Raw genomic sequence first — 18,998 nt, 5'->3', positions numbered from 1 at the left:
TCTTTTTCTTGTCATTATTCCCTAAATAATGCATTATAACAACTTACATAGCATTTACATTGTATTAGATATTATAAGTAATCTAGAGATGATTTAAAATATATGGGAGGATGTGCATAGGTTACCATGGATCGGGATCGAAAGAGAAAAAAAAATTGGAAGTTCTCTTACTAAGTAGGTTATAACAGGTACATCTGGTATTATTTAGCATCAGTTAGTCAAACGTTTGTCTTAGTATATAGTATATATTTTACCTTTCTACGCATATAAAACACTTAACGTATGTTTCAGCGCCGGACTCGGGAACAGAAGTTCCCGAGTTCGATCCAGTGACAGACCACACCTGAGCATGCTCTCCATCTGTGCCGGGTTGATGTGGAGGATCAAAAACACAAAACCCCAAAACCCAATAATTAAGCCACTGCGTTGCTTAGTAATAATTGTAGCTTTCATCGGGGCAAGGCCTTTCTCACTTTATCCTTTAAAATTGTTCCGATCATTGACCGACGTAGCCTAACGCTTTTCCAATGACCGATGGCGTTTCACCTCTTTCCGATTGCTTTATTACTTCCACTTTATTTTCAATCGTGATTATTTTCGTGAACAGAAACACTGTGGATTCAGAGCTCCGCTGCCGGGTCCTAATGTCCATCGCACTGAGACAGGTTAAATAAGGTCTGGGGTTCTGCTGAGTCCTAAGGTCCACCACACTGAGACAGGTTGAATAAAGGACTTGAGCATCCACGTTTTTTGGTATCCGCGAGGGGTCCCAGAACCAATCCCTCGCGGTTAAGGAGGGTGACTGTACTTTAACTATGATTTTAAAGGCTTAATTCAATGTGCTATATTGAGCTCAGAAATGAACTCTAACCTAATTTATCAAAATTGATATCCTTCAAGACTTGATCATTCAATCACAGTGAGACTTAGAAAAACAGAGGGCTATGCGCAACGGAAATTCTAGGCAATTTCTAGAGTAGGTTATGTGGTTGGCACAACATTGTGGGCATGTAATATGCTGTAGATTTCTAAGCTCTATGACTGCTTAGGTGAAATAGATTTATCAAAGTACATACATCTTACCATAAACTACCCCAGAATTCATTTACTTGCAAGCATTTACAGGAAAATAAGAAAGACAATAGAATTTTTACAAAAAACTACACATAAATACTGACCACCAACCAATGTGCAAGACAAATAGTGCAAATAAAATATTAAGAACTTGAGTGTAGAGTCCTTGAAAATGAGTATGTAGGTTGTAGAGCAGTTCAGAACAACAGTGAATAAAATTATTCACTGCAATTCACTTCAAGAGTCTGATGGCTGTAGGGTAATAACTGTTGCTGAATGTGGTGGTGTAGGACAAAAGGTTTCTGTACCACTTGCAGACAGTAACAGCAAGAAGAGGACATGGCCTGGATGATGATTTTTTTTTAAATGGTTTTGTTTCACAATGTATTTGAACAAAGTTTTGGAAACAATTAAGTTGAGATGACAATGCAAATCAAGAAGGATTGCTGTTTGATTTTCCATGGACTGTAGATGATAACTTGACTCAAATGGACAATAACCAGGTTGCTTCAATTTGTCCAGATATTCTCTGATCCTTCTTCAACTATTAGCTATTGAAGAAAAACTTGTCAAGTGGCAAGTCAGCTTTTTAACTTAATTATCAAAATACATTATCAAAGTTTATGCAAACAGATTATGCAGAAGTTAAGCATAGAGAAGAGTTAGGCATAGAGACTGTGCTTGGACCAGAGCAATATCTTCTACCATAGTCCTGGTAGACAGTCAGAGGAACCTACTAGAATACTGGCTCCTTGATGTAGCTCAGTGCACTGTAGTGTAGTTAAGGAATTTGGCTGTCCTTCCTGATACTTAACAAAGCCCATCCCTCAGGTCACAAGTAGTCAAAGATGCCATTGCAATTAAAAAATAAGAACATTCACAAAAAAAACCAATAAAAACAGATACCCCTCAGGATAATGACACAGAACATATTTTAAAGAACATACAATTCAAGACCAACAAAGAAAATATTTTCCTTTAAAGGATTACCTTTTGGTAACGGTGAACAGCTTACACTGTATCTAGTAGGAATTCTTTGAGAAAGAATTGGTGTTACATTCCCTAAATCACAGGTATTACCATTATCAATTGGACCAGCCACACAAATGTTATACAAGGTCACAGGCTAGGTGTCCTACAGGAAGTAATTCAGCAGGTCCTGAAGGAGTATGCTGAACAGCTGTGTGGAGTTCTCCAGTACATTTTCAATCTGAGTCTCAGCCTGGAAAGGGTCCCAACTGTGTGGAAAACCTTATGTGTGGTCCCAGTACTAAAGAGCCCACCAAAAGTCTTCAACAACTACCATCTAGTAGCCCTGACCTCACACATCCTGAAGATCCTAGAGAGGGGTTGGTCCTGGTTCACCTCCGACCCCAGGCCAGATCAGCCCTTGATCCCCTGTACTTTGCCTACTAGGAGCACATTGGAGATGATGATGCTGTCATCTACTTACTAAACAGAGCCTTCTCCTCGCTGGCTAAGCAGGGCAGCACTGTGAGAATCATGTTTTTTTAAATTTCTCGTATTGTCAATACCACATAGCCCTCGTTGATGGAGGGAAAAGCTTCATTCAATACAGACTGGCACTTCCATTATATCTTAGATAATGGACTACCAGACCAGTAGACCAGTTTGTGTGACTTCAGAGCTGTGTGTCAGACATGGCCATAAGCAGCATTGGGGCTCCACAGGGGACTGTATTGGCTCCCTTCCTATTTACCCTGTATACCTCGAACCTTAGCTACAACACAGAGTCATGTCATCTGCAGAAATTTTCTGCTGACTCAGCAATAGTTGGGCATTTCAAGGGAGGTCAGGAGGAAAAATATAGGGCCCTGGTGGAGGACTTTGTCAAATAGTGCAAGCTTAATCACTTGCAGCTTAACATTAGTTAAGAGGAGATGGTGATGGACTTTAGGAAGACTAAGCCTGTTACTATTGGTGAAGACCTTCAAGTACCTGGGGTGCATCTGGATGACAGACTTGAGTGGAGCACCAACACAGAGGCTTGTGTACAAAAAGGGCCAGAGTCATCTCTACTTCCTGAGGAGACTGAGGTCCTTTGAAGTATGCAGGCCTCTCCTTCACATGTTCTACCAGACTGTTGTTGCCAGTATAATAATCCATGTGGTTGCATGCTGGGGCATTGGCATCAACACAGGTGATGACAACAGAGTTAATAAACTGATTAAAGAGGCTGGCTCTGTAATAGGAGTCAAACTGGACACACTGGAGAATGTGGTATAACAAAGGGCCCTACAGAAAACCCTGGCAATTCTGGACAATGTTTCTCACCCTCTGCATGCCACCTTGGCTGAACAGAGGAGCACTTTTACTATAGACCAAGACAACTGCAACTCTCCAAAGAGAGCTATGAGGTCATTCTTGCCCTTTTCCATTAGCTCTATAATGAGCCAACTATAGCCAGGGAAGTGATGACCTCTCTTGTTAGACTGTTTAAGGCAACTCTTTTGTTTTAAAACTATTTTGTGTTTCTCTTCTAATATTTGAATATCTGTGCACTTTTAATGCTACTTTGACACCGTAATTTCCTTTGGGATCAATGAAGTATCTATCTTTTGACATATTCAAGAGATTGTTAGAAGAAACAATTGCCCAGGAGGTTTAATAATATTCAAGAAACTCAATTGCATCCAGGACAGAACAGCCCAGCACCATTCATTCTCTCCGCTGCTGATGGATGAGGGCTGCACCCGCACTGTAGCTGCACTACAATTATTCACTTGGTAAACTCCAACATCACCTCTCAATCCCATGAGCTCTTATCAATGGGAGCAAGACCAACAAGCATTCAGAAACATCACCTGCAGTATTTCCTCTGAATCACACATCATCCTTACTTGGACATGAAATGCCATCTGATGATGATCAATCCCAAATCCTGGAACTTGAGGGAATACTTTCACCAAAAGAATTGCAGTTCAATGAAAATTGAGAGATTGGCAATAAGTTCTGCCCTACGTACCAATACAAACCTTGTATTTTAAAATAAAAGGGAACTAGTATGCTATTAATCTAGCACACTTGGAAATTTGGTGATGCCTGACTGGCAGATGTTCATTATCTTATTCCAATCAATATTCTACCACACTCAGTTCCAATTTTTTTGTTCAAAAAAATTAAAGTAGCAGTATAGTAAATTACCCTGAGTTTAGAGGAAGTATGGTAACCAGGAGCCTCACTATGTTAAGGATAGATGGGAAAAAACCAGAATTGTCAACACTTCCTGACAAATGGATAGCAGTTAAGAATTTTACTATATGTGGGAATCTGTCTATCCGATTTTCCAACCTTGAAAGGAAGAGCTGTGTAACAGATGCTCTAATAGAGCCAGATAACCCAAATATGCATACCATGCACATGAAACAATGAACTAATAGACTATTTAAATTTGCCTAAATTATTAACCTGTAGATATTTTATTTCTTTAACTGTAAAAGTAAAACTAATTGTCTGCAATTGTTTCATAAGTTGTTTGTGCAAACACATTTAACAATTGTATGACACAAGTTGCCACTAAATACCATTGGCTTCCAGGGCGACTGCTAAAAATAGAAATACTTGACAAATTACTTGTACACAATTTAGTCACATTCTTACCTTGTTTCCCCCTCATTTCTCAATAATGTTTTTTTCTTCTTTTCCAATTTGCTGGTTAGTATTGAAGATACACGAGAAATTGTTTCCAATGAACGCTCCTTGATTTTTTGTCTTGTTTTTTTACTGTCGACAGCATCCCTGTCAGCTACCTGTTGCTGATAGGCTTTGATTAATGAATCCACATCATCTGCTAAATTGCTCCTGACCATATTATCAACTAGGCTCTCTTCTTTCAACTTCTTTTTGTCAGGTTTTTGTACAGGCATAACAGATTTTGAGCCAGAGCCTTTCCACAAATGTTCCACATCAAATGATTCTTCATTGATTGTCGATTTCTTTTTCTTTTTCTTTCGTTTGCTGGGCTTTTCATCTTCGTGGAGCGCATTGTTGTTAACTTTTTCTGTAACAGAGATCCTAGCATTCAATTTGTTTTTTGAGAAGCGGGGACTGTGTTCTTCTGGATTATATGTATTATTTAAAATAGTTTCATCTTCGTTTTCTTTATGGAGATCCAATTTATTCCTTAATGTTTCAAGCTGAGCAGAATATTTAAAAAGTATATTTTAAAATCAACAGACAAAACTGGGAAAGATGAATTCAACCAGTTCACAAGTCTAAAAGTTCTAAACTTAAAGTAGAAATGAAAAACATCTAAAAAATATAAAAGACTCCAAATACTCAGTGAGTCAGTCAGCAACAGTGATCTCTGTAGAAGCATGATAAATATTCATCTTGACTGCCCTTACAATTCTTTTAACAGTGTTAACATTCCAAACTCCAAGAAGTTCTTGGACAATATTTTAAGATTCCAATTTAAAAGCAGTTATTCTTTAACTGGTAGCAAATTAACTAATTGGGTCTGTAATATATCACACAGCTTATTAATAAAGTTTCTTTCTCCACAAGTACTGATTGCTGAGTATTTTTTTCTATTTATCCACATATTATTTAACATTTGTACATAGAGTTTTTATTGGCAAGATTAAATCCTGCTTGAACTTTACAAAATGGGCTATTTTTATCCAAATACTCACTACATTTTTGTGAAAAATGTTAACACTGAATATGTCTAATTGCCATACCTCTTTATATAAAGGGTTGAATACAGAGATTTACTATCACAAAACATTTTGTCAGTATAACACTCAAAACATTTATATGGTTTAAAAATGTCAACTGCTAATGCTTCATCCTATTAGTGGCTGAACAGAAAACAGATCCATTTGGAAGGGATAAAGATTTAGAACTTATCAAATCTATAAATAACATCAATTATCAACATCATTCAAAAATAAAAACAAACAGAATTAAAGAATGCCTCATTAGAAACGTGCGCTCACCACAATACTCTCTTGGGAAGGCAAACTTTTCTTTTTTGATTTCTTTTTTTCAGCAGCTAAAGCAGAATAGCTTCTAAAGGCTTCTTCAAACTGAGCCTTGGTCTTTGCCTTAGCCTCACTTTCACCTACAAGACAAATCAGAATGACAAAAACAATAAAAAAGAAGTTGGCTATACATTGCTACTTAAGATACAAGTGTCCTACAGGAACAAAATAAAACATCAGGAGACAAAAATCTTTGCATTTTATAGTATTCATCTGTTTTTATATAAAAAGACAAATAGTCACAAAAATCTTATTTTGCTTCAAAAAATCTTTCAAACAGTATTACTGAAAATTTCAATTTACTGAGTGAAAATTATTTGTCAACTACAGTTAAAATTAGATGAATTATTACTGTCCACAAGTATTAAATTTTTACCCATTTGCAAATTTCATAGTCTGAATGATATATTGACTGATAAATGTTTTAATATGATTTATCTCCTTGATTTAGTTTGCATTTGTTAATTATCTATATATGGATATTATTTATTTCAACTTTTCATTTTACCCAGGATCTTTTCCTCACTTCTGCCCAACTTTAGTTGATCTCAGGTTCACAGAAGAAACACATAATTACAGGAAAAAATGGACAGAACCATTGCAGAAATGACCCACATCATCCTGGTAATTATATTAAATAATAAGCACAATATAACTTTTTAGATCACCTTTCTGGATTAAGCAGATATTTTCATTAAAGGACTTCAGCAAACTATATAGTATATTATAACATTGTGGTCACCATTACTAATACCGATTGTTTATTTCAGATGACTTAGTTAGCATCATATTGGGATTAGAATTTGTCTCCAGATTAACATAGTGCAAGTTTGATTTTCAACAGCCCCTCTAGGCAAGCAGTAAAGGACTGTTATGAAAGGAGATGAATGGACAATTCATTTTTTCATATGTAGATCACTATTCTTCTTCCCCAGTTCAGCCTAGACCAAAGTAGTATTTATTCAATAACAAATTGCTGTTGGAGTTGATTCAGCTCGTATTCACTCTTATCTAGTTCAAGCTAAAACTTTATCTGGATTTACATTTCAAGGGCCACATGTCAATGGATAAACAAAATAAAAATAGAGCTGTGGAAGATGGTCTTCTGGGATTGGAAACAAAATATGATGTTAGAACAGAATATAGAAAGCCAACCCTGCTGGCAGCTGGCAGCCATTAAGAGCAATATTAAATGCTAAATTGTAAGAGTGTTCAAGTCCCGAGCACTGAAATCCTTTATAAATAAAATAGATGCTGCAAACATTCAAATCAGACATCACCTGTGAATAGAAAAAGGTTCATGTTAATCAGCTTTCAGCAGAACTCACATCATCCTGATGAGCTCAGTTATTTAAAAGTGAAAAGGAGTTGACTTCTGCTTCCTTTCCAAACAAAAAATAATTACATCTGCAATGGATTAAGCAAACTTGTAATTTCCAGATAACCCGATAAATGAACCCAATACATATTTCAAGAATAATCTACTTCCATTTAAAATTAAGATTTTTTTTCATAATCTATGTCAGTTTTGTCTATACTCTACCTGCAGGCATCTTTCTCAATACCGTGCTTGGAAGTCTTCCTTATTCACTACATCCTCATTTAATAACTTTAGCTGACAGCCAACCTAAAACAAGTAGTAAGAGGAGTAAAGTAAGGCACTTATGACGATGCAACAGAAAGGATAAAGTTGTTATCCAACAGATGCATAAAAAGTTTACTTGTTACCTCAAATTAGTGTTGATTTTTCATATCCATATGATCCCCAATTTCTACAAGTCATCTAAGATTAAAACTTTTGGGTATACATATCAGATTCACAAAAAAAAACAAAGAATACTGTATATACTAACAGATAAAGCTGCATCTACAGAGAATGAAATAATTTTGGTCAATGATATTTCATCGGAATTTAGAAAAGTTTAACAAAACAAATTTGAAACAACTTTTCCAAAATTAGGAAACACACACAGAGGGCATTACAAGTATCCAACCAAAAGATAATGGTTTCAATGAATTATTGTGGAACAAATCTTGACAAGTACATCTTGCCACTTTCCACTAATGCTCTGTCAGTAGATTGGGAAAGATTGTTAACAAGATCCACTGGTTCATAAACTATTGACAGAAAGAGCAACTTAAATATTTGGTAGGTATACCTTTCATCCAGGATAAGACTTCTTTGAAATATTCAAATACAAGACGGCATAGCTTTAAGTTGAGAAGGAGAAAGACTGAAGATGTGCAGGGCAAGTTTTTCTAAATAACAGCCATATGTGCTTTGACTGTGCTGCCGGGGTAGTAGTTAAAGCAGATATTATAGGTGCATTCAAAAGGCTTTTAGATTGGCAGGTTTATACAGGGAACGGAGGGATATAGATCAGGTGCATGCACAAGGGATTTTAATTTGGCATCAGACATTGTGGGCCGAAGAGTTTGTTCCTGTGCTATACTGTATTGTTCTATGTTAACTAGAATTGCACATTACTCCCTTTCCTTGTCCTCATTTCCCATCGTATTTAGGTTTCTTGAGCAGGGCAAAAAAAAACACATGAATGTAACATAAGTTCACGAATATTGGCAATGTTTAAATTTTATTTGCAACCAACGGTAGATTTAGAAATTCCCACTATTTCAACTGGATGTGATCATTTTGAAAATACATTGACAAATGTCCTTACAACTATCAATACAACTGTATTCAGTAATTTGAAAGCATTGTCTTATGAAGATTAAAGACTCCCATTTCAAAGCAGAATGACCAAACTAATTTGACATGACTTATCCATCCTGCAAATATACACAATGTAACTAATTTCAGAATACTTGTAAAACATTTTCTAAATAAGGTAGCGCAACAGCATAGAGAAGGATTGCAGTAATCTGAAGATTGTCTTATGGGCTACTTTAAGCTCATTAACAATCAATACTTATCCCCTTGCAAAATAAGACAATTGCAAGAGTAACAAGCCAGACCTAATGATGTTTAGTAAAATGAGCTTTTAATAGCATCATAATATTAAGGTTACAAAATAGTTTAACAGCAGTAAAACCTAACAGCATAAATGGTTGTCATGCTTCAATTCTAATAAGCTTAACACCATTTATGCACACTTGAAAAGGGAGAATAAAACTACACTTGTGCAAATCCAACTGCATCTGGTGGCTCTGTGATCTTTGTTGCAGAGGCTGATGTCAGAAAACCCTTGAAGGGAATACACGCTTGCAAGGCATCAGGCCTTGATGGTGTGTGAACCTGGCAGTGTACTGAAAACCTATACCAATGAACTGGCAGGATTGCTCAAGGACATTTTCAACCTCACTGCTACAGTCTGAAGTTTCCAACTACTTCAAAGGCACTGGTGCCCAAGAAGAGCAGGATGCGCTGCCTCAATTACTATCACCCAGTAGCAGTGACATCTACTGTGATAGGTGCTCTGAGAAGTATGTAATAACTAGAATTAACTTCTGCCTGAGTAAGGACCCAAACCCATTGCAATTTGCCTACTGCCACAATCTCAACAGATGCAATCTAATTGGTTCTCCAATCGGCCTTGGACCATCTGGACAACAGCAATAACTATGTCAGGCTGTTGTTTACTGGTTACAGCTCTACATTCAACACCATCTTCCCCTCAATACTCATCAACAAGCTTCAAAACCTAGGCTTTGGTACAACTGAATCTGTGACTTCCTTATTGGGAGATCACATCCGCGAAGATTGGTGATATCTCCTTTTCACTATCAATACAGGCACACCTCAAGGATGCATACTTAGCCCACTGCTCTACTCTCTCTACACTTATGACTTTGTGGCTAGGCACAGCTCAAATGCCACCTATAAATTCACATTGACATCACTGTTGCTGGCAGAATCTCAGATGGTGACAAGGTGGTGTACAGGAATGAGATAGATCGGCTCATTGAGTGGTGTTTCAACAACCTTGCACTCAACACTAGTAAGACCAACTAATTAATTCTGAATATCAGAAAGGGGGGGAAAAAAACAGAAGAACAGACACACCAGTTCTCATTAAGGAGTCAGCAGCTTCAAGATCCTGGGCATCAACATTTCAGAGACTTTATTGTTGGCCCAAAATATTGCTGCAATCATGAAAAGGGCACGCTAGTGGCTATACTTCACTCGGAGTTTGAGGTGATTTGGTATGTCACCAAAGACTCCAGGAAATTTCCACACATGTACAAGGCAAAACATTCTGACAGGTTACATCACAGCCTGGCATAGAGACTCCAATCGAAAGAGGCTGTAGATGCTTGTGGATTCAACCCAATTCCATCATGGCCACAAACCTCCTCACCATCGAGGACATTTTCAAAAGGCAGTGCCTCAAGATGGCATCTATCATTAAAGACCATCATCCAGGACATCTTCTCTTCTCATTACTACTATCTTGAAGGTGGTATAGGAAACTGAAAATGCACAGTAAACATCTTAGGAAAAGCTTCTTCTCCTCCACCATCAGATTTCTGAACAGTCCATAAACCCATGAACACTGCCTCAATATGTATATTTTAATTATTGTAACTTAATATTCTGTCTTCTACTGCATTGTTGCCACAAGACAAACTTCACAATATTTGTCAGTGAAAATTAGCTCGATTCCAAAACATCTGACACACTTTACTGGTTCATCATATAGAAAATCTACTCTTATAAAGACAAGCAGAGTATTTGTGAATAAAATACTATTATTCATGGCCATTAAATAACTTTGCTCTTCTGTCAGCCAAGTTAATGTCTTTCATTGCTATCAATAGACAGAGACAGATGCAACCTACAACACAAATTCCTGGACTAGTAATCCCAAACCCTGGATAAACAATCCAGACATCAATTCAAATCCCACTATTGAAACTGTGGAATTTAAGTTGAACATGTCATAAGCACTGATGGTTATAAGCCTATCAAAAAAAAATCTGGCTCACTAACATCTTCAAGAGGAAGAAATTTGCCTACTTGGTCTGGACTATATGACCTGACTTCAAATCAACTCAATATGCTTGATCCATAAAATGACCAGTGAAATGGCCCAATAAGCAACTCAGTTATTGCCACCACTTTCCCAGGGCAATTACGGTGCACTAAACTTGCCAGTGACGTCCAGATCATGGCAAACATGGTCTTTGCAGACCAGCCATAAGCATAGTACAAACTGAAGACCATGAAGATCACCACTACCACACATGCTAGCCATTTCTGCAACCTTGCCCTGGTTGAACAACAATAGATTATCGCAGGCTTAATAGCTTCATCGATGCCCTCAAATGTAACTACAGGAAACATACTAAAGAAATTAAATTTCTATATTCAACTGACTTGGATTAGCAAATAGGCATCTTCAAAATATATGAAGTCCACCTTTAGATCTCAAATTACCATTGAGGGCAGCAGATACAAGTTTAAACCCTACAAATGTCACAGTATTTCAGGGACAAGAGATTCTACAGATACTGTAAACTGAGCAACACATACAAAATGCGAGTGAAACAGTCCTTTTGGGCCAAGATCCAAAATCTCTACAGATGTACCATGGAGAGCACTCTAACTGGCTGCATCACCACCTGGTATGCAGGGGGGTGGGGGGGGGGGGTGGAGAGCTACTGCACAGATTTGATATCAGTTGCAGAGAGTTGTAAACTTAGTCAGCTCCATCATGGGCATTAGCCTCTGTAGTATCCAGGACATCTTCAAGGAGCAATGTCTCATAAAAGCGGCTTCCATCATTAAGGACCCCCATCACCCAGTTCTCATTGCTACCATCAGGTAGGAGATACAGAAGCCTGAAGGCACACACTCAGTGATTCAGGTGCAGCTTCTTCCCCTCTGACAATTCAATCTTGTTCTGTATTATAATATATTGCAACGTATTGCTGCCACTAAGACAACAAATTTCACGACATATGCCAGTGATATTAAACCTCATTCTGATTCTGACCCTTTATCAGGACTGGAGGACTGGAAAGGAAAAGGGCAGAAGCCAGAATAAAGGGGAAGGGGGGGGGGGGGAACACAGCTAGAGGTCACTGGTGAGAAAGGGAAGGCAGGTTTGTGGGTGAGGGGGTATGAAAGGGAATGATGTGAGCAGCTGGGAGATGAAAGGTAGAAGAGGCAAACGGTTGAAGGCAGAATCTGATAGGAGAGGACTGTAGATCAATGAATAAACTTGAGGAATCAGAAGGTAGATGATGGATATGTTGTGAGGGTAGGGAAGGAAAGGAAACACATCTCCCTCACCACTATTCAAGACCCTAAACATTCCTTCCAGGTGAGGTGGTGCTTCAGCTGCAAGCCTGTTAGTATCATTGTGAGACTCAAGGAGCTCACTTTGCCAAGCACCTTTGCTTGGTTCACTGCAACAGTCAAGATCTGCCAAAGGCCACCCTTTTCGATTCCACTTACCATCAACATGTTTATCCACAGCTTCCTCTACTGCTACAAGGTGGGCAGACACAGGTTGGAAAAGCAACACCTCATGTTCTATTATGGTGGTTTTCAACCAGACATCAACATTGACTTCACCAACTTCTGGTAACCACTCCCCTTTGTCTTTCCTCATTCCTTCCCTTCCCCACAACCTGACCACTGCCTCTTGATGAAGTGATAGTGACCATTTTCTTCCAAAGATGCTGCTGAGTTTCTCTTAACAATTTTTTTTTTGCCCCTCTAGGTTCTCAGAGGTTTTGAATTATCCAGTGAACTTGGTGTTACTTAATAAGTTCACCCTGGTAGCTAGGCTAATCAGCAGTCTCAAATTTTCAAAAGTGTCGACTTTGCCAATTTCACCTTTACTTTTATGAACAAAAAGAATCACTTGTCTAAAGCATACTAAATGTTAGCTGTTAGATTTATTTCCCCAGGTTCTCATTTGTTTCCTGTTTACCCATTTTAAATAATGGAAATAATAGAGGAAAAAAAATCATAAACGGAAAAGAAAAGCAATACTTCTGGTATCTTCCCGGTACACAAGGTGTCAGTGGAACAGTTTGCACAAAAGAGGGTAAAACGGCGTTTCCATGTAGGTGGCAATCGACCGAATTATCCTTTTATGGGCTCTGCAGAAAAAGGAGTCGCAGAATTTGGGTATCTACCCTCATTTAGTTTTGGTTGATTATAAAATTAAACAGAAACTAACAGAAGCGCAAAAGAACCCGTGTTCTAAAAGAAATAGAAGGGTCGGTAGACTGAAAAGAAACAAGTGAATACAACGTGACTCGGATGTCCATCCAAATGGTTCCGTCAGGTCGCACTGACAGCTTCACCTTCACACTTCTATAGATGCTAGGAACAGCAAAGTCGCTGCAAATCACAACAATTACAAAGTATCCTTTATTTATCCATCACTAAAGTCCCTGCCACAACACCTCGAGCTATATTTTAACTGGAAACGCAGATTGCGCACGGGTAAAGTTGTTCAATGAGTCCGAGGAGACCAAAGCCTTTCCTGGTAAGAGCGGCCTAGCAACGCTGAAGCCGCCTCCTGGCAACCATCACAAACCCGGCGGGCAGTACTAATGGCGCTGACTCGGGTACTAACCTGTGTGGAGAGACCGCCAGTCAGGGCTCACTGCGGCCTCGACTGCGTGGCTCCGGTTCCAGCGCGGTCTCATTAACGGCACGGCTTCCACATCAGCGCCCACTGACTGCGAGATGAACCCGGCTCCGCTTGTGCGCGGCGGTGGCGGCGGCGGCGGCGCTGGAAAGGGTGAAGCGTTTCCAACTGCGTCACTGTAACCCTGAGACCCGTCCACCAATCACAGGCTCCTATCTCCGCCTGCTTCCACGCAGGGGCTGGAACCGGCGAACGGGACTTTTCATAACTTTCAGCATCGGAAGCACGAGTTCTGGCAGCCTGCCTGCGTAAGCTGGAAAGCCGTTATAGCTATAGTAACTGTAGAATTGGCACTGGTACCTTTTTGTCACATGTTCCGAGATACAGTGAAAAGCTTTTCATAGATCAAATCATTACACGGTGCGTTGAGATAGAACAAGGTAAAGTATCAGCAGAATGCAGAATAAAGTGCAACAGCTACAAAGTACGCGTTGTGTAGGATAAAACGAGTCGGATTGTGAGGACGAATACATCCCATCCTACTATTCAATAGTCTCATAACAGCGAGATAAAGGCTGTCCTAAGAATGATGATATGTTATTTCAGGCTTTTGTAGGGAGAGTGGAGGATGTCTGGAACGGGCGTGGTCTTCGGTTATGTTGACTTTAGAGAGGTAGCGAAAAGCTACATTGTGCTGGTCGAAATGGAGCGTCCGTAACCTCGCCTTCCAACACAATGTACCTGGCCCTGCAGGTCATAGATCTTGTACATGTGGAGATAATTTTTGGTACCGATGAATGAGTGAACAGAAATAGACGGAGAAATGAGGCCTGGGGCAGCAGATCAGACTTGAGTAGTACAGTAAGTGGGGGTGGGGGGGGGGGGGACCAAGTGCTTAATCCAATATTTTATCCTTTGGCCAAACCCTATCACTGGGCTGGAACCTCTGATAGTTGAGTTGCCCTCTTCTTCAGTTACTGTATTTCAAGTCCTCAATGGGCATTAGACCACAAGCTACTTATTCACTGTCTACCCCAGGCCCAATCCTAACCCCATAATCCAGGGTTAACTGCACCATAACATTAGCTAAATGATCTAGACATAATGGAGTACAAAGACACAAATTAATTTAACATTGTGATGCTGTTACAAAGACCATTAATGAGCAAACCAACCATTTGAACTTATTTCTATCAGAATGAAACTCAATTAGAAAAGGTATGCTAAACCAGTATAAAATACTGTGTGCAGTTCTGATAATAGGATTATAGAGGTGATATAAAGCTATTAGTAAATGCAAAAAAATTAAAATGTTTTGAGCAAATTTTGAGTTATTTCCAACTCAGTATGCGATGCTGGGCAGGCTACATTTTTAAAAATGTCTAACACAGACTCTTGTGACTCCATTACGAGGTGGTTGGAGATAACACAAGATTTGCTCCAAAGCATTTTTGAAGAATTGCATTATCTCCATGATTTTTGAGAATCTCTGGCCCATGACTACTCAGAGTGGTGAAGAAGGATTTTGGATGTAAGTCAAAGATTGGGACCTATATTGGGAACACACAAATGCATAAGTAGTTGTAATGTATGGATCTATATCTTTTAGAGCAATGACCACACCCCCCAGCACTACGTGTTGATCTGTTGTTTACACTTGCGCATTGTTGTATCTCTCTCTCGCTGCAATGTGATCACACCAGTTAAAGCCATCTCCCTCGTGTGTGCTTTTATTTAATTGATATGTAGTTGTGCACAGATACAACACATTGGCGACGAGTATGAACCTGTATGTCAGAAAATATCACAAATTGCACCGACAGTTATGGGACAAACCAGTGAGTTAAACAGCATGAGAAATACATCACAGACACTAACAAAGGTTAAGTACACAGTGAAGGACAAGCTGAATTTAAAGTGAAAATAACATGGCATTGGCTTCAGTCAAGAAAGTTGATGAATTTGATATCACCAATGAAGGCTGGGAGTTGTATATCAAGAGTGTGGAACTGTATTGTAATGCAAACAACATGGACGAGTAGAAGAAAGCCCGTGTTTCTTAGCTTTAGTGGCCCAAGAATGTACAGTCTCTTATGCAAATGAGTAACCCTTGCAAAGCCAGCAAGCAAAACATTTGATGAAATTGTTACAACTTTACAAAATCACTTGAGGCCTAAACCACTGGTAATAGCTGAGAGATTTAGATTTTACAAAAGGAATCAAAGGATGAAAGCATTTCTGAATACAGTGCAGAACTGCACAAACTTTCCCAGCACTGTGACTTCAGAAATGGACATTCTGGTGCATTAAGGGACGGGCTTGTATGTGGCATGCATAGTCAAAGCATTCAAAAGAGGCTACCGTCCAAAAGAGAGCTAACCTTAGAATGGGCATTAACCGTAGCAATATCATTAGAGACTGCAACAAAGGATGCAGGAGCATGATAGAAAAGGAGGTTAGAATGTGAAAAGCACAAAATGTCCCTGAATGGTACAAAATGCCAAAGATGTTATCATAGATAAAACATAGAACATAGAAAACCTACAGCATATGACAGGCCTTTTGGTCCACAATGTTGTGCCAACATGTAACTTACTCTAGAAGCTGCCTAGAATTTCCCGACTGCATAGCCCTCTATTTTTCTAAGCTCCATGTACCTATCTAACAGTCTCTTAAAAGACTTCATTGTATTTGCTTCCACCACCACCACTGGCAGTGCATTCCACACACCCACCACTCTCTGTGTGAAAAACTTACTTCTGACATGCCCCTTGTACCTTCTTCCAAGCACCTTAAAACTATGCCCCCTGGTGTTATCCACTTCAGCCCTGGGAAAAGACTCTGACTATCCACATGATCAATGCCCCTCATCATCTTATACACCTCTATCAGGTCACCTCTCATCCTCTGTCATTCCAAGGAGAAAAGGCAAAGTTCTCTCAACCTATTCTCATAAGGTATGCTCTCCAATCCAGGCAACATCCTTGTCAATCTCCTCTGCACTCTCTCTATAGTGTCCAGATCATTCCTGTAATGTGATGACCAAAACTGAACACAGTACTCCACGTGGGGTCTGACCATGGTCTTATATAACTGTAACATTACCGCACGGCTCTTGAACTCAATCCCACAGTTGATGAAGGCCAACACACCATACGTGTTCATAACAAAACTGTCAACCTGTGCAGCAGGTTTGAGTGTCCTATGGACATGGACCCCAAGACCCAAGATCTCGCTGTCCTCCATACTGCCCAGAGTACCATTAATATTACATTCAGTCTTCAAATTTGACCTGCCGAAATGAACCACTTCACACTTATCTGGGTTAAACTTCATCTGCCACTTTTCAGCACTAGTTCTGCATCCTTTTGATGTCTCACTGTAACCTCTGACAACCTTCCAGACTTTGCACAACACTCCCAACTTTTGTATCATCAGCAAACTTACTAACCCACCCTTCTACTTCCTCATCCAGGTCATTTATAAAAATCACAAAGAGGAGGGGTCTCAGAACGGATCTCTGTGGAACTCCACTGGTCACCACCCTCCATGCAGAATACAAACCTTCCACAACCACCCTTTTGCTTCTGTGGTCAAGCCAATTCTGGATCCACCAAGTAAGGTCTCCTTGGATCCCATGCCTCCTTACTTTCTGAATGAGCCTCGCATGAAGAACATTATCATGTTATCGATGTGGCAAATCCTCCCATAATGCAAATGACTGTAGGTCCAAAGAAAAAAGCTGCAGAAACTGTCACAGACAAGGTCACATAGAAAGAATATGCAAAAACAGACAAAAAGCACTACTGAGTGAAATGTCTGAAATTCAAAACTATTCAAATGCATAAAGTTACAAAAAGTAAAACAGAATCAGACACCATAGAGTCTGATAAAGGTGAACTGTCATGCCTCGCACTGAAGCTGATGGTAAAATCATTTGGATCACAGTAGATGTTTCTGATATAAAACTGAAAATGGAGCTGGATACTGGGTCAGCTTTGTCCATAATTCCAGAGGCTGACTACAACAGACTGCTTTCTAAGGTACCATTAGGGAAGACCACAGTGATGCTAAAGACTTCCGTAGGTGAAAAATAGTCTCCCAAAGACTAACGGAAAGTAAATGTGGCGTATGGAGGCCAAACACAAAGTTAGAACTTCATGGGTTGAAAATTGGAGGGCCAGCACTTTTCAGATGTGCATGGTTGAGAAAAATCCAACTAGACTAGCACTCAATCAAAGCTCTCGGTATGACATCAACAAGCAACAGCAGCTCAGATGGTAGCGCTAACCAGAGACTGGCAGAGCTGCTTAATGCTAATGAGACGATGTTTGAGAAAGGGATCTATAAACTCAAGGGCACAAAGGACAGGATTGAATTCAATGAAGCAGCAACACCAAGATTCCACAAAGCACATCCAGTGCCTTAAGTACTATGTCCTAAAGTGGATGCTGAACCCTAGAGCTTGGAAGCATCTGCAATTCTCTCCAAAGTGGAGCAGAGTGATTGGGCTATCAGTGATCAAGAAAGGGAAGGCTGGAGTTGTTTGCATACGTGGGGATTTCAAGGTGAGCATCAATCCAGTGCTGCACACTGTGCAGTATCCCTTACCACGAATAGAAGATGTTTTTGCATCTTTGGCAGGCAGGGAGAGGTTTTCAAAGATTGACTTGTCACAAGCCTATCTACAAATGGAAATTTAAGAGTCAAGCAGGAAGTTCCTCACAATCAACACTCACAGGGGACTGTTCCAGAATATTCATCTCATCATTGGTGTTGCAGCAAATTTGCTCCAGCAAATTGGCAAAGAGCAATGGACCAAGTGATCCAAGATATCCCAGGATGACATCATTGTGACTGAAGAGGACCTCCAGAACCTTGGTAAAGTGTTTACCAGGCTGAGTGAGTATGGTTTGTGCACAAAGACAGAGAAATGTGAGTTTTTCAAAAATAAAATCAAATATTATGAACATGTTATTGACAAGCATAAGTCACAAGAGAAGATTGAAGCAGTGCTACAGGCACCCAAACTGGAAAATGTGTCACAACTCAGATCATCGTTGGGCCTTGTAAACTACTACCACCAGCTTCCCCCAAACATTGCTACAGTGCTGCATCCATTGAATGCACTGTTACTAACAGGAGCAAAGCAGGAATGGTCAGAAAGATGTGAAAAAGTATTCTTTTCTTTTCAAATCTTTTTATTATTATTATCCAAAATACAAGAGTACATCAAAGTAAGTAACACTTACAATGTCTCAAAAGAGAAAAAAAAACAATATTAAGGATTGAAAAAGTATTCAAGGAAACAAAGAGAGTAATAACACCTGATGAACTGCTCACCCAT

General features: G+C 39.4%; 1 protein-coding gene across 2 annotated transcripts in view; it reads right to left on the bottom strand.

Annotated features, from left to right (window-relative positions):
- ahi1 (Abelson helper integration site 1) overlaps window positions 1-13,817 on the bottom strand; it is a 182,793-nt gene extending 168,976 nt beyond the window's left edge. Inside the window, exons 1-4 of one of the 2 annotated variants that reach the window (XM_073056316.1) lie at window positions 13,637-13,773; window positions 7,624-7,707; window positions 6,036-6,160; window positions 4,696-5,231 (exon numbers count right to left, since the gene is read on the bottom strand). In XM_073056316.1, coding sequence (XP_072912417.1) covers window positions 4,696-5,231; window positions 6,036-6,160; window positions 7,624-7,633 — 671 coding nt within the window. In that variant the 5' untranslated portion in view covers window positions 7,634-7,707; window positions 13,637-13,773. Of the gene's footprint in view, window positions 1-4,695; window positions 5,232-6,035; window positions 6,161-7,623; window positions 7,708-13,636 lie in introns of both variants that reach the window. The other variant, XM_073056315.1, reaches the window with a different exon arrangement.
- Between the last annotated feature and the right edge of the window lie 5,181 nt (window positions 13,818-18,998).

This window comes from Hemitrygon akajei, chromosome 9, assembly GCF_048418815.1.
Source record: "Hemitrygon akajei chromosome 9, sHemAka1.3, whole genome shotgun sequence".
Lineage (NCBI taxonomy): Eukaryota > Metazoa > Chordata > Chondrichthyes > Myliobatiformes > Dasyatidae > Hemitrygon > Hemitrygon akajei.
This window is presented reverse-complemented; position numbering and strand designations above follow the sequence as displayed.